Below are 15,796 nucleotides of genomic sequence, written 5' to 3'. Positions count from 1 at the left end.
GCAGAGAAGATCCAAGGGTTAGAGATGCAGCTAGACACAGTGATGGAATTCAGATGGGGATTTGAAGATATAATGCATTAGAAAAGAAGAGGTGGTACAGACAACTCAAGATTTGTAAATGCCTGCTGAACAAAAGGATCTGAAAGGCAGAGTGCAGAACAAGAGTGTGATCCATGGAAAAACGTGATGCTAAGGACAAGGCAGAGGAAGAGACCAGCTAGTAGGGGTGCAATGGAGTAGAGAAACAGTTTTGCTGCATTGGGGCACAACAATGAGAAACAGGCAGTAGATGGGGTGGTGAAGAAGAAAAGAAATGAAGCCAATCCCTGCCAGAGAGGAAGAGGCAATGGAGATAGTTAGGGACCAGAGCATAAGAAAAAATGAGAATGGTGTACAGGGGACTGCGAGAGAGCGTAAAAAACAGATTGATACCAACACCAGGAAGAGACTGATCTATGTGATTGGATTCTCCATACTAAGAAGAATCAATGGTCTGTCAGCAGTCCATATTTAGAGAACAGAAGAGTGTGCTGTCAGGAGCAATGATACGAGATCTGGATGTGAGGCTGAAAAGGATCCTGATGGGAGTAAGGGGGAAAATGCCACTGACCATGCTGCATGTTGGGACGAATGACACTGCTAGGTTCTCACTGGAATGGATCAAAAATGATGATGCTTTGCCATGTAAGATGCTTAAAGAAGTGAAAGCTCAGGTGATCTTCAGGGGAATACATATGGTCCCTAGAGAAGGAGAGTGAAGGCATGACAAAATAATAAAGAAGAACAGATGGCTCAAGGACTGGTGCTACAAGGAAGGTTTTGGGATAATCAACCTTTGGGTGGTCTTCACAGAAAGATGACTTTTTTTGACAGGTGGAATTCACTCGTGTACCTGGGGCATTAACCTTTTGGGATCAAGGCTGGCAGAATGGATAAAAAAGGCTTTCAACTAGGCTTTCAACTATGAAGGGAGAAGGTTGGGAGAAACTCTTGAAATCTCCATGCCTGGCTTCAAGACCCAGAATTAAAAGTAGCTAAATGAAGAAATAGTAAGGGATAATGGAACATCATAAGGTAAGGGTATGGACTGCAAGGAGAAAGAAAGCACAATTATTGATTGCAGCAGTAGTCAGGGAGGTGAAAGGACTATATCTAATCTGTCTAGAAAACTGGGTGAGATCCGAGGGAAACAACTGAGATACTTGTCACAAATGCAAGATGTCTGGGCAATAAAATGGAAGAATTGAACTACTGGTGCAGGAGGTCAAACCAGATATTATAGGGATTACAGAAACATGGAATAGCACTCCTGAGTGGAATATAGATATTGATGTATATGTGCTGTTTAGGAGAGAGAGAAATAAAGGTAAAGGTGGTGGGACAGAACTGAACATCAACTAAGTGGTTGTGAGGGTCTGTACTCTTATGATCACCCTTTTTACAAGTCTATGATACATTTTTTAAAAAGTATGCCTTGTGAGCTATCATTTGAAAACTCAAACTGCTGAGCATTATTGTCCTGGTAAAATCTGTGTGGCAACACTGATTGCAAAATTATGAAATTCTACTGCATAAGGCATGTTCCAAGTCTGCGGAAACAGCTTCAGACCACTTCCACCGAGACAAAAGTCTAGCCAACACCTCATCTAGGTGTAAACATAATCAAATGAACTGTCACCTGGTTAAATGACCATTCTTTGGCAGAAAGAATGTTATGAGTGAGACATTTACATCTTAGCAAAGAAACAGACTTGCTGTCACCTGAACCCAGCTGGAGATGATTCTCAAAGAGGAGGAAAAGGTATAAAAATGAGGCACAGAGGCCCCCAAATCACCTCTCTTCTCAAGGCATTAATGACACCTAAAGGAACACTGAACTGGGGGAGGAGTCCTGACTGAAGGTGTTCAGCCAGTAAAAGCATGTGGTGAGAAAAACCTTTGCTTTGAATTCATTTATCTTGTTGTTAGGTATTAGTTTGTGTTTTACCTTTTATTTCTTTGTAACCAATTCTGACCTTTATGCCTCATTACTTGTAATCAGTTAAAATATTTCTGTAGTTTATAAACTTGTTTTATCTCAACCAGTGTATGTTTAGATTGAATTGTCTGGCAATCTCCATTTGAGATAACAGGTTTTGTGCATATCATTTTCTTTTAATAAAATGATGGACTTTCTATGAGCTTGTATTGTCCAGAAGGAAAGAGCCAGGCAGTACAAGAGGCACATTCCTGGGGACAAGTCTGGGACTGGAAGTTTACTGGTGTTGCTCTGCAATATAATTCAGGAGTAGCTGGCTAGAAGCACTCCTATATTTCAGCTGGGAGTGATTTTACTTGCTGGAGGCTATGTGTGAACAGACCAGGAGTGGACCAAAGCAGCATAAAAGCCACCCCAGGTTGGAGACTGAGGGGACACAGCTGTCCAACAGTCCAGACTGTACCCTGGGGAATGTCACAGCAGTAAATGGTAAAGAAATACTAAGTGATACCCTTGACAAAACAGAATCTGTTTGACTCAAAAAGATTCTGTTAGGATAGTGTTAGAGGTCTGCTCAGTGTCAGACTCGGATATGGCTCATCAGTTGGAAGTGGCAGAGAAGGAGAGAGTCCTGGGTGTATTGGTCAATCACAGAATGTCTATGAGCTTACCAATGTGATGCAGCAGGGAAAAAAAAAAAGGCAAATGTGATCCTAGGATGTATCAAGCAAGGCAGTTCCAGTAGAGATAGACAAATGTTAATGCCATTGTACAAGGTATTGGTAAGACCTCATTTCGAATACTGTGTACAATTCTGGTCACCCCCATTCCAGAAAGATTAATTCAAACTGAAACAGTTGCAGAGAAGAGCTACTAGGAGCTCAGGGGAATGGAGGGCCTGTCTTATGAGAGGAGACTGGAAGAGCTTGACTTGTTTTGTCTAGCAAAAAGAAGGCTAAAGGTGGATGTGATTATTCTCTATAAATATATTGGGGGGGTACACACCAGGGAGGATGAAGAGCTATTTAAACTAAAGGATAATGTTGGCACAAGAACACATGCGTATAAACTGGCCATGAACAAATTCAGGCTGGAAATTAGAAAATTTCTAACCTTCAGAGAAGTGAGGTTCTGGAACAGCCTCCCAATAGGAATCAAGTGAGCAAGCAACTTAATTAGTTTTAAGAGACAGCTGGATACATTACAGACTGGGGTTATATGATGGGGTTGCTTCTGTTCTTAAAAGGACATGCTTGAGGGCTTTAGCCAGTCATCTGCAGAGGTCAGGAGTGGATTCCCCGCACTAGTTTGTTGATTGTGTATGTCCTTCCTCTGAGACATCAGAGAAAGCCACAGCTGGAGATGAGACTGGGTGGGGAGAGGTGGTACCAAGCATTCTCTCTCTCTCTCTCTCTCACACACACACACACGCACACGCTTAGCTGGCTAGTTCTTGCTTACATGCTAAGGATCTAATTGATCACCATATGTTGGGTTGTGAAGTGATTTTCCTGAAAGTCAGATTGTCAGTGACTTTGGGAGGTTTTCATCTTCCTCTGCAGCACGGGTTGAGGGTCACTTGGTATATCTGAATATATCTCAATCAATTCCTTGCCATTGCAGGGGCCTCAGACATTCATACACCTCAGTCCCTCCTATTCTCTGCCTGTTACACATAATAGTTTAGTTTTCTGTGGGCTGTAATACTTTGACCTAATTTTAGCTGTTTGGTTTAGTGTGTGGGTCCTGGCTGGTGTTGGTGGCCTCTGATGTACAGGAGGTCAGACTAGATGATCTGGCCTTAAACTCTATGTTAATAATTCCTGTTTCAAACTGACTGTTTGACATACGACTCTCAGCAGGCCTACTTTTGTGCTTTCAGGCTCTATTCAAATTTGAAATAACCAAGGGTTACCGCAGGTCAGAAGCCTTATATACAGCCTACGCCAGCTTTACCCCAGGGAAACCCCAGAGCACACCAAGTGGAAATTCTGACATTGACTTTGATAGGGCTGGAATTTCACCAACCATAATGCAATAAATAGACTGAGCAACCAGCCTAAAGTCAGTAATCGGACTTCAGACCCACTAAAAGGATGAGAGCATCCTTGAAGAGAATATCAGAAATGATTGGACTCATTTGAGGGTCAGGGAAGAGTAGATCTTCCCATCATTAAGATTTTTTTTTATGACAATGACATTAAACTTAGTATTGGAGTCATCCACCCTGCAATAAATCTCGCCCAAACCTGTTGCATCTTAAAGCAGCTGAGTAAAGAGAGTTGTTAGGACTGATGTAACATATTCACAGGAGGGTTTAAAAAAAGAGTTGGTGGTGTGTAATTACTAGGTATATAAAGACTGAGGATTCTAACATCTTCATCAAACAAAAAAATAATTAGAGTAGAATTAAATTAGAAGCAAATCCATGGAAAATTTTTTTTAATAATTACCAGATTTTTTAAATACATGTAATGTGTTTGTTAAAGAGCCTTAATTATGCATGTACAACTTGTCCAGCCAAGGACACTATCCTGATGTTTTTTCTTCATTGGATAGAGGACTTCGAATTTCTCTATCTTCCTTCAACACTGGAAATACCTGAGATCCCACTGACAAGATATTTGGAAGGGATGAGCACAGGGACTGGTTCATCAGATATATACCAAAGTTTGTCTGAAGAACAAGAAAAAATAATCAGTGTATGCCAAATCCAGAACTGTCAAATCTCCAGTAGATCTCACGACAAGGATAATGTTTATAAGAACAGTGTTGCTGTAAGGGCAAAACTACCAGCTCTATATTATTAAATAAGTTTTCATTAATTAAATACAACAGACTGGTAACCAAGAGCCAACGTCAGATTATTCAAGATACAGACCTAGAGAGTAATTGGATAAATAAAAGAATATTTCATCACCAATCCCTTAGTTTACCTATTTAATTTACATTCCCTCACAACCCGGTAATCTAATTGAGATTCTGGCTTTCTGAGCAATACATTTAATGTATTTCTGAGATAAATATCCACAAGCTAAACAGAGTAAGGATGCGCATATGTTGAAACAGTGAAGCAAAGTTTTGGATCTCCTGCTATGCATTATTTGCTTTGTTAATAGAACGTTGTTCTGACTAGCCTTTGTGACTGATCCCTTCATTTGTTTTTGTGAATATTTTGGTAAATTTTACTGAAAATATTCTGAAAGTGTGTTGATTAGTAACGCTGTAGCTTGGTGTCTGTCATTAGCTGTGAAGCTATCCAACAGATAAATATTAGAAATATTTATATACATATCCCTGCGATACATGTGAATACTGAACAATGGAGATAAATAATATTGCACAGCTGCTTCACTCATTGATAAGGCTATGGTTATGTCACAGGGGTCACAGAATCCGTGACTTCCATTGACCTCCATGATATTTTCTGTCACTTGGCTGGAGCTCCCAGCCAGAGGGCCCCCGCCCCATCTCCCAACCCCACAATGATGGGGGCACCCTGCAGTTGCCAAGCCGTGGCGGGCGGTCCTGGGAGCCCCAGCAACAGTGGGTAGTGAACCTGCCTCCCCATTTTGTCAGGGATATTTTTAGTGAAAGTTAGGGACTGGTCACAGGCTTCTGTGAATTTTTGTTTATTGACTGTGACCTATCCATGACTTTTACTAAAGATATCCATGACAAAAACGTAGCCTTACCCATTGACCTTTCATCTATCTGGTGTGCTGCAGTTTTGATTCTCTAAGATGCTGAGCAGTCTGGCCCCAGTCCAGCAAAGTACTGACCAAATGCTTAATTTAAGCATAGGAATAGTCCTATTGACTGCAATAAATGTTTGGATGTATTTTTTAAATGTTATGTTAAATAAACTGATCACTACTGAAGTGATTCAGGGTGTGTTTTCCCCAATATGCTTTTCTTTCCTAACTGCTGGTAATTTTAAAAATGTGCAAGAAAGGACTTGCTATCAGTCTTGCTATCTTGGACAAATATTCCCAGATCCTTAGAATAGTTTTAGATGAAGAAAATTGTCACTTGTGCATTAAAACTTTTTTTAGAGTGAAAGTTGAGTTTTAAACTAAATGAAAATTTTCACAGACTGTCTGCTTGACTCAAAATTTTTTGATTTTTCATTCGAAAACCAGAAACCTGAAAACAGAAAATTTTCCGCTGCAAACTGCAGTGTTTCATTTTTTATTGCAGATTTTGGTCAATTTTTTGGTTTCAGGCAGTCCACAGGCAAATTTTTTCAGTTTTCAATTTCTGAAAACTGTAAAAAATTCAGGTTGAGACATTTGACAAAAAGTCACAATTTCCCATGAAACCCCCTCTCTATTTTCTGACCAGCTCCATTATCAGTATTCAAATAAAGTAACTAAAATTGAGAAATAGAACAAACCTATTCAAGTTAATTAAATATTTGCTAAGTAAATGGGTCTTTAGTAAATAAGAACCATGTAGTAGCTGAATGTAGGAAAGTATGCTTAATACCTTTCTTGTCCTATGCAAGGAAGGTAACATGGAAATATACAATAATTTTAAGTCTTAATGCAGAATTAGTGAGCATGACTCAATGTAGAGGTCTTCTCCTTTTAGACAAGGTGACTATTGGACAGCAGGGGCCTGGAGAGTGTCTCATTGGGGCCTGAAACTCTTGTCTCAGTTTTTAATTTATAATCTTGAAAATAAGAAACACTGCATGGGATTTTTTTTTGTTTTACTCCTTATATATGTTCCCGCAGACTGGCTGGGATCTCACACATCCAGCAAGGCTGCGAGGACTGACCAGTGTTTACCATAAATGACTCCCCCTTGCCACCGGGGCCAATGCAGCACCAGCGCCCATGGTGTCTTTCCTCCTTCACTCTCAATGATTCGCTATTTAATGAATAATTGACATATGTGAATACTGTCTCTACCATATGTAAAGGTGAGGCCTGACCTAATTTGCACTCTGCTATTTCAAGTGTGGTACAATGGTAACATATTTGAGAATCAGCGCTGTACAGAAATTCTGAAAACCACTAAGGTAATAATGATGTATCAAGATGCTTTTCAAAAACTGGAGCTACCAGATCAGCCATAACATTAAAATTCAAATATTACTATCCAGTTTATTTAAAAATCTTCTATTGCATTAAATGATTACTCCCACTTGGCTTTTTCTGGGCAATAAACTGCTTTCTTTGGGGGCATCAATTATTTGTTTTCAGCCTTGTAGTTAACCTACTGGGAATTGATTTCTTTCCCCATAACATAATACAAAGCTAATAGTGTGCCTTAATTATATTACTTTCAAAAATCAGGTAAACAGAAACATAATATTGTAAAATGAAAAATATTAGGTTACAATGCAACACATTTCATACAAATTTCATTACTCCTCATTCTAAATAAACTTACTCTACTATTTATAATAAAAATCTATTTCTGTGTACATGTTATTGTATTGACTTCTTGGTTTACTTCCAGAATAGAATTGGACAAATTATTCACAATTTAATTTATCTTTTTTAAAATTTATTTTTCTGAATTATTTCAGACCCAACTTTGATTTTTACAAATTTGTTAATTAGCTGAAATTATTAAACAAATGGTTTATGTGAACATATTTCAGAATTTTGGATTGCTCAAACACTATTTCAAATACTCACCATTCAATATTTGCTGCTTGATCAGCCACCTAAGTGATATTATTTATTTATTTTGCTCCCTAATTGGATGACTTCCAAAGAGCTTTCAAGATGGCTATGTGTGAATAGTTGTGCAAATACTTATTTGGATAAGTAATGTGTGCTAACACAGTCTCATGCAAGTATTCCCAACACTTTCATTTTGTACACATTCCTGGGAATAAAATTTTGCCTCTGCTCACTAAAAGTAAACAAAAATACTTAATATCACTGACGCAAATTTACCATTTTTATTGAAGTTTTAAAAATATTAGATCAGCAATATTTTTGACAATGAATAGCAAAACAAGCCTTCCTAAAAAGACTTCCATGCCAAGCCAATTTTACTTTGAAGACCACAAAAACTAGGATTTTGTCCTTTTAACATTTTGCTATTAAAAAAATGAGGCTTTCAGTCCCTGAGATTATAGTTTGCAATCTTAATCTCTCTGTGTGGCTACCCCTTTCTGACTTCCAGGGCATTTTATTCTACACACCCCAGTACAATCCAAGAATGAAGCAGAGAGTGCTGAGCTGTGAGGTCTGTGGCTTTATATACTACTGATCTCAGCAAGGGAGGAGTAACATTAGCTTCCCAGGTTTCAGAGTAACAGCCGTGTTAGTCTGTATTCGCAAAAAGAAAAGGAGTATTTGTGGCATTTTAGAGACTAACCAGTTTATTTGAGCATAAGCTTTCGTGAGCTACAGCTCACTTCATCGGATGCATACTGTGGAAAGTGTAGAAGATCTTTTTATACACATAAAGCATGAAAAAATACCTCCTCCCACCCCGCTCTCCTGCTGGTAATAGCTTATCTAAAGTGATCACTCTCCTTACAATGTGTATGATAATCAAGTTGGGCCATTTCCAGCACAAATCCAGGCTTGTACTCTTGTACCCAAATCGCTTTCCACCTTCACATTCACTACCAATTTCCTCCCTTTTGATCAGAATCAAAATGGCTGCCCACTGGTTACTTCCTCCAATTTCTGAAACAAAAAGTTGTCCCCAGTATATTCCAAAAACTTACTGGAAATTTTATGTTTTGCCATATTACTTTAACTACCAAGATAGCTGTTGGAAAAGTCCCTCATTACTACCAGATTTTCTGTTTTGGATATTTCTGTTATTTGTTCTAGAAATGCCTCAACCACTTCCTCTTCCTGGTTTGGTGATCTACAGTATTCCTGTAACCATGACATCACTCCTATTTCGACCCTCCCTTTTTATCTTATACCCAGACACTTTCCATTATTTCCTTCTGGACCTCAGTACAAGTGTATATATTCTGGATGTATAATGCAACACCTCTTCCCTTTTTTCTTCCTGAACAAGCTGTGCCCCTTGTATTTCAATTATGAGACTTATCCCCACAAGTCTCTGTGATGCCAGTTAAGTCATAATGTAGCTTATTTCCACAATGCTAAAATATCTACACAACATTGCCTTTAATAACTTGGCTACCCGAGCTGCAAAAACAGTGCATTTATTTATTTATTATGTATTGATTCACCATGTAACAACTATTAACTTAAATCCTGTTCACTGTGTTTGCTTGTTGCACTTGTAATAACTATCCTATGGACAATTATTTACTACTAACACTTTGCTGGGGTTCTTCCACTGCATTTGTATCATTGTGTACTGCTAGCTTCCTGTGACCCTCAAAAATAAAAAAGTAAGTAAACACCTCTGAGGAAAAGAACAGGGTGAAGATGTGTGGCACCTGAAGTACCAAAGGAGCTGCACATCTTCAGTTGTGTAGGCATTTGAACCACCCTCTCCACTATGAATGGTGAAAGGTTCAAGAACAGGGGAGCAGAACTCTTTCCCCTTTGTGAATAGCAGCAATATGTTTTCCAGCTCTCTCTGCTTGCTACATTTCACTTATCAGATGCTAGGTTTTAAGGAGAGCAGATTGCTCTGTTTGCTTGAATTATGTGTCAATGCATTATTTGGTTCTAGGGGTACTTGTATCAAGAGAGCCTTTGATTCTGATTAAATCAGAAATGCAAACAGAAGCTTATCACTGCGGTGGGGAGTATGCAGGATACGCTTCATTTCGGTCTCTTCTGTGAGCTCACGGCCCAGGGAGTTTTTTTCTCTCTTGAGAATTCCCTTGAGTTTGGAAAGGATTCCCTCAATGGAGACTGAGTAAATCCTAGGGGCCACGTTGAGTGTGGGTGGCACTTGTGAGGTGGAGAGAGTCTTATCCAACACCTCCCTGCACCAAAGCTGTTATGCAGCAGGGCAGGATTCCTATCTGGTTCTCAAGAGGGCACAGTGCAGTGGCCCAGTTACTGCAACAGCTGCTCACCGTTACCCTAAGGAGCTCTTGTCCTGAGGCTTCGTGGTGTGGCCAGGAGCCCAGCTACTTAGTGCACATGATGCTGTCATCTGTATGTACTAGCTGGGAATACATTCTGCTCCTTTTCAAATCAGCTGTAAATTGTGCCTCGAAATGCATCCCCCCAACCTATCCTTTTTTAATCATCTTACTCTGAGCCAGGCAGGGTGGCTTTTAGAACTGACTGAACTGTTCATTGCGAAAAATATTCATGACAAACCTTGTTTGGTTAGTGAGTTGTTCAAAGTGATCCTGTTTTTTTCCAGTGAATAAATTCGTTTATCTGAAACGCTATTATCTGAACCTGTGCATTATCCAAATCCATTCCTTGTGCTCCAGCATGAGATATGTGCCCTCCATGGCATGTATCATATACTAGGGGATGAGGAGGCAATTTGGATAATGTGGAGGTTTGGATAACAGAGCAGAGACTCTGTCCAGGACAGCAAGGAAGGAGGAATAGCCCCCAGCTGCAGGGGAGGCCACCCTGCTGCTGAATGGCACCTGCAGCAGCGCAGGGAGCTTTCTGCAGCCCTGCTGTCACAGGTGTGAGTGAGTGACCATGGAGCTGCGGAGAGCTACCTGCACTGCCGCAGGGCTGGTGAGGCCCGATCCCTGCAGGCTCAAGCAAGGTGCAGAGAAGGCTGCGGACCTGGAGAAGCAAAGCAGAGTCCTGGCTGGTGGTCTCTGCTGTGGCCCACCAGGACCACAGCCTCCCCCCATACCTTGTGCCTGCAGAGATCAGGTATTATCAGCCCTGTGGCAATGCAGGGAGCAGGGCAGGGCAGAGCAGAGCAGAGATTTCGGGGCAGAGCAGAGACCCCTGGCCAGAACTGAGAGGAGAGGAATGAACCCACAGCTGTGTGGGAGGCCACCCCACTGCTGAATGGCTCCTGCCCTCTTGAATATCTGAATTCCCGATTATCCAGATAAAATCCATGTGCCCTGTGCTATCTGGCTAATTGGAAGCATACTGTATAAGTGTTTGCTGCAGTCTGAATGAATAATTTCTTCACAAACTGTTAGCTTTGACTATGTGCTATTTTTAGTCATATTGTATGACTGATCAGCTATGTCACATGGTATGGCTTTTGCTCCCTGGTTGGATAACAAATTGAATAAACAAACAGGACATAATCTTGAATTTATGGGATGAATTTTCATCTACACAAACATTCATGGTGAAATTTGTGATTCTTTTAGGATTCATGAATACCTAGTGGCTGTCTGAATACTCACAGTTCCAGACCAACATGACCTCAGGAACCACAATGAACCATACCAGGCCTTTTTATTCACAGATATTCACAAATCAATTCTTTACTATTCGATCAGCTCTCTCTTCAACCACACTCACATCTCGGATCCACCCTTCCAGGTGTGTGACTTCCACAATAAAGGCAAGATTTCCGTAAGTAGGGGCTAGGTTACAAGCTAACAGTATAATCACAAAACATGGTGTAGGCTAACAATGATTTTCTGCAGATCTCTATTCCTGAACAACAAAAAAGGCCCATAGGAATCCATTTGGTTCCCAATGATCAAAATAAATATGTCAAAAAGCTGAAGGTATAAAAATAATCATAGCAAATATTGGTAAAAATACATATTCCATCTCCTGTACATTGATGACCAATTTCTGAACCAAGAATGAAATGAACGTTTTTATATAAATAAACTATGTCATGTTAGGATTTCAATGCAACATCTTTCTGCAGACAAGACAAATGAAGATCATTGTTACACCTTAAGATTGAATATTCCAGCAAACGATGTTGCATTATACACATCATCAAGACTCTAAACCTTTCTGCATGGATATTTTACAGGTAACACTGACCTTTCTACCTCTGGTTGAGGACAGAGTCTGCAGAAATTCTTTGTTTCGTTGTCCAGTTTGTGGATCTATGCAGATTATTTGGCATCTGTTGCACGGACCTACAACCTGAAATTTCAACAGAAATAGGTTCTCAGACAGTTACATATTAGTCAAACAGTTACATATTAGGACTTGTCTCTGACCTTCATGGTATTTTAAAAACTGAAACATTTCAGAGACCTTTTTGAATACTTTTTTACTATGTAAAAGGCCTAAATCATGTTCACCTGACTCAGCTATGTAGTCAAAGGGTCAAATTCTGAAGTCCTTACTCAATTTTTGCTCACTCTTTACTCAGGCAAACTCCCACTTGGCTAAGTCTGAGAAATTCTGAGCACCTGTAGTTCGCACTGACTTTGTTTGGCTTATTGACTTAAATGGAAAGTTTGACTGGTAGAGGAATGACTAAAAACTGGGTAAGGCCTTTAGGATTTGACCAGAAGAGTTCTCTCAAAAGTAAGATAATAGGACGTGGTACGTATTTGTTCACTGTGACTGAAATGAACAGATTTGTCCTCATTTTGCATTCTTTTCCGTGGTATTTTGTGAATGTTAGGAAAACAAGATCTGCATTTTCTTAAAATGAACTATAACTACACTGCTGTGAATTTCTTTTTGTCTTTTTTTGGGGATTAGAATAAAGATGACACACGCCAATTCCACTCAATTACTGCATCAGAAATTTTTGCAGAACAGTACAGTTCTTACAATATTTCAACTTCCATATCTCATGCAATTTTACCTAGTTTTGTAAGATTAAGCATAAAACTTAAACAGATAATGGGGCAAATAATCAAAGGTCATGTTGTAAATATTTCTATATGCTGTTTTGGGTGTCATTTGGATTCTCTAGGATGTATCTATAGTGAATAGTAAAACTTTCCAGTGTAATCATCCAAACCATACGTTTGGCTCTGATTCTTCAGATAATACATTGCTAATTCTAGCATAGTCAATATTTTATTAAAAAGAGAAAGAATAAGAGATAAAGAAGAAGTTGTTACTCACCTTGTGCAGTAATGATGTTTCTTTGAGATGTGTGTCCCTGTGGGTGCTCCACTCTAGGTGTCGGTGCGTCCCTGCGCTGGAGATTTCTCGCAGTAGTACTTGGTTGGGGGAAGGGTGTGCAGAGGAGTCGTCTCGTGCAGCCATTGGCACCTCCTGTAGCACGCGCTCCCCGGACCGTCCCTCTGTTCCTTCTCTACCACAGAGCTCGGCTGTGTGAGCTCCAAAGTAGAAGGGAGGAGAATGGGTAGTGGAGCACCCACACATCTAGAAGAACCACTGTTACTGCACAAGGTGAGTAACTTCTTCTTCTTCGAGTGGTGTCCCTGTGGGTGCTCCACTCTAGGTGCTTATAGAGCAGTACCCACCAGGGATGTTAGGGGTTCAGAGTATAACTTATGTATAAGTTTGTGATGAAAGCACTGTAAGGCCAACGATAGAATCTGAGACAAGGCCTTGCAAAAGTGTGTTCCAATGACCAGGTTGCAACTCTACAAATATCTATTAAGGGGACATTGTTCAAGAATACAATCAATGTCGCCATGGCTCAGGTTGAGTGGGATCTGATGCCCACGGGGGGGTTCTTTATGATGCAGGAGGTAGCAAGTTTGAATATAGGTAGAGACCCATTTGGAGAGTCTCTGAGTCAATATTGTAGAGCCCTTGGAGTGCTCTGCTGTAGAGACGAATAGTCTTGGTGACTTGCACAATGGTTTAGTTCTGTCCAGGTAGAAGGCTATGGCCCATCTGACATCTAGCATGTGCAACGTTGCTTCTTGAGAGTCGTTATGTGGCTTGGGATAGAAGGCAGGTAAGTGTATGGTTTGGTTAATATGAAAATTTGTAGTCACTTTGTGCAAGAATTTTGGGTGAGGATGTAACATAATTTTATCTTTGGTAAATACAGTGTAGGGTGGTTCAGCCATCAGTGCTCCTATTTCACTGGCACGTCTGGCAGACTTGATTGCCACTAGGAATGCAGCCTTCATTGACATATGAAGGAGCGAGCAGGTTGCTAGAGGTTCAAAGGGAGGTCTTGTGAGACATTTTAGCACAAGATTGAGATCCTATGGTGGTGCAGGTTGGCGTACTTCTGGGTACATGTTCTGTATATCTGCTAGAAAGTGCTGTGTAATCAGGTGAGCAAATATTGAAGGCCCTTCTGTCTGTTCATGGAGGGCCGTAATGGCAGAGAGGTCTACTTTAATAGAGCTTATGGCTAACCCCATTTCCTTCAGTTCTAGCAGGTAGTCTAGGATCATAGATAGAGGCTCCTTGGTCACATCCAGCTGTTTTTGCTGACACTGAAAGGGAGAGTCTTATCCACTTGTGTTGGTAAGTATTTCTAGTGGTGAGGTGATGGCTATTTAGTAATACCAGTTTTACTTTCTCCAAACAGTTCAATTCCCCATGTTTGAACCAGAGAGGAGTCACGCTTTGAGATGGAGTTTTGCAGGGTCTGGATGGAGTGTCAGGCCTTTGTTCTGGGACAGGAGGTCTGTCCAGAAAGGCAGTGGCTGTGGGGCACAGATTCCTAGACATGGAAACCAAGTCTGTCTGGGTCATATGGGGACAATGAGAATGATGTATGCTCTGTTGAGTCATATCTTGCAGATGACCTGTGAGATCAGTGGGATCAGCGGGAAGGTGTACATGAGTGATGCGTTCCATGGGATGAGGAGGACATCCCCAGTGCTAGGCCTGCCTTGGTGCAAAATATTGGACATTTGTGATTTGTTGCTGAGGCAAAAGGGTCGATTACTGGGTGACCCTATTTTTGGAATATTTTGTCGAGAACACTGTCATGGAGTTCCCACTCGTGTTCTTGTAAGAAGTGCCTGCTGAGGTTGTCGGCTGTAGTATTTTGGCACCTTGGTAGGTATGATGCTGTGATGTTTATATTGTTGCGGATGCAGAAGTTCCATAAATTCATGGATTCTACGCATAGCGAGTGAGACCTGGCTCCTCCTTGGTGACTGATGTAAAACATGCACGCCACATTGTTGGCGAGAATAGAGATTGAGGTTTCTCGTGTGAGTGGGAGGAAGTGTTGGCATGCATTGTGTACCACGTGGAGTTCCAGGAGATTGATATGTAGTTGTGTTTCTGTCGCAGACCACTTGCCTTGTACATTGTGGTGACCGAAATGGGTGCCCCAACCTATCAGGGAGGCATCTGTTGTAATAGTCACTGATTGGGGGGGGGGGTCTTGTTAAAAGGGAATCCCAGAGCATACATTCCCTGGCTTTGTCCACCATTGTAGGAAGAGGATAATCCTTGGTGGTAGTTTCACACGTCTGTTGAGAGAGAGTGTTTGCTGGGTGCATAGACCGTGCTCAATCAGTGCTGCAGACAGCGCTTATGGAGTCTGGCATACTTTACTACAAAAGTCGTAGCTGCCATATGTCCCAGAATCTGAAGGCATGTTCTCACTGAAGTTTGTGGACTGATGGTCACCGTGGAAATAAGATTGGTCAATGTAGTGAATCTGTGGTTTGGCAATATTGCCTTAGCTTGTATGGAGTCTAGGTCGGCTCCGATAAACTCCTTGCTGGTTGGTTCCAGGGTAGATTTCTTTTCGTTTATCTGTAGACCTAGCTGGTGAAACAGGTCTATTGTGGTTTTCAGCATGCCTGCCATTTGTCGGCTGGCACCCTTGAGAAGGCAATCATCCAAATAGGGGAAGATTATGACTCCTTTGCATCTTTAATGTGCTACTTCTACCGCGAGTGTTTTTGAGAACACGCAGGAAGCAGTGGACAGTCTGAAGGGAAGGACCCTGTATTGGTAGTGGTTGGGTCCTACTGTGAACCTCAGGAACTGTCTGTGGGCAGGATGTATTGTAATATGGAAGTATTGATCTTGAAGGTCGAGGACTACAAACCAATCCCCCCATCTAGCATTGGGATTATTGTGG

At 40.9% G+C, this 15,796-nt stretch overlaps 1 protein-coding gene across 1 annotated transcript in view; it reads right to left on the bottom strand.

The window, feature by feature from the left end:
* Positions 1–4,387: 4,387 nt before the first annotated feature.
* The window catches only part of MOCOS (molybdenum cofactor sulfurase), a 421,823-nt gene continuing 410,414 nt past the window's right edge, over positions 4,388–15,796 (bottom strand). Inside the window, exons 14-15 of the mRNA XM_084620329.1 lie at positions 11,836–11,940; positions 4,388–4,654 (exon numbers count right to left, since the gene is read on the bottom strand). Of these exons, the coding sequence (XP_084476455.1) occupies positions 4,508–4,654; positions 11,836–11,940 (252 nt within the window). The 3' untranslated portion in view covers positions 4,388–4,507. The remainder of the gene's footprint in view (positions 4,655–11,835; positions 11,941–15,796) is intronic.

The sequence above is a fragment of the Lepidochelys olivacea genome, assembly GCF_965140295.1.
Source record: "Lepidochelys olivacea isolate rLepOli2 genome assembly, chromosome: 2".
In the NCBI taxonomy this organism is placed as follows: Eukaryota; Metazoa; Chordata; order Testudines; family Cheloniidae; genus Lepidochelys; species Lepidochelys olivacea.
The sequence above is the reverse complement of the archived record's forward strand: the minus strand, read 5'-3'. Positions and strand labels throughout refer to the sequence as shown.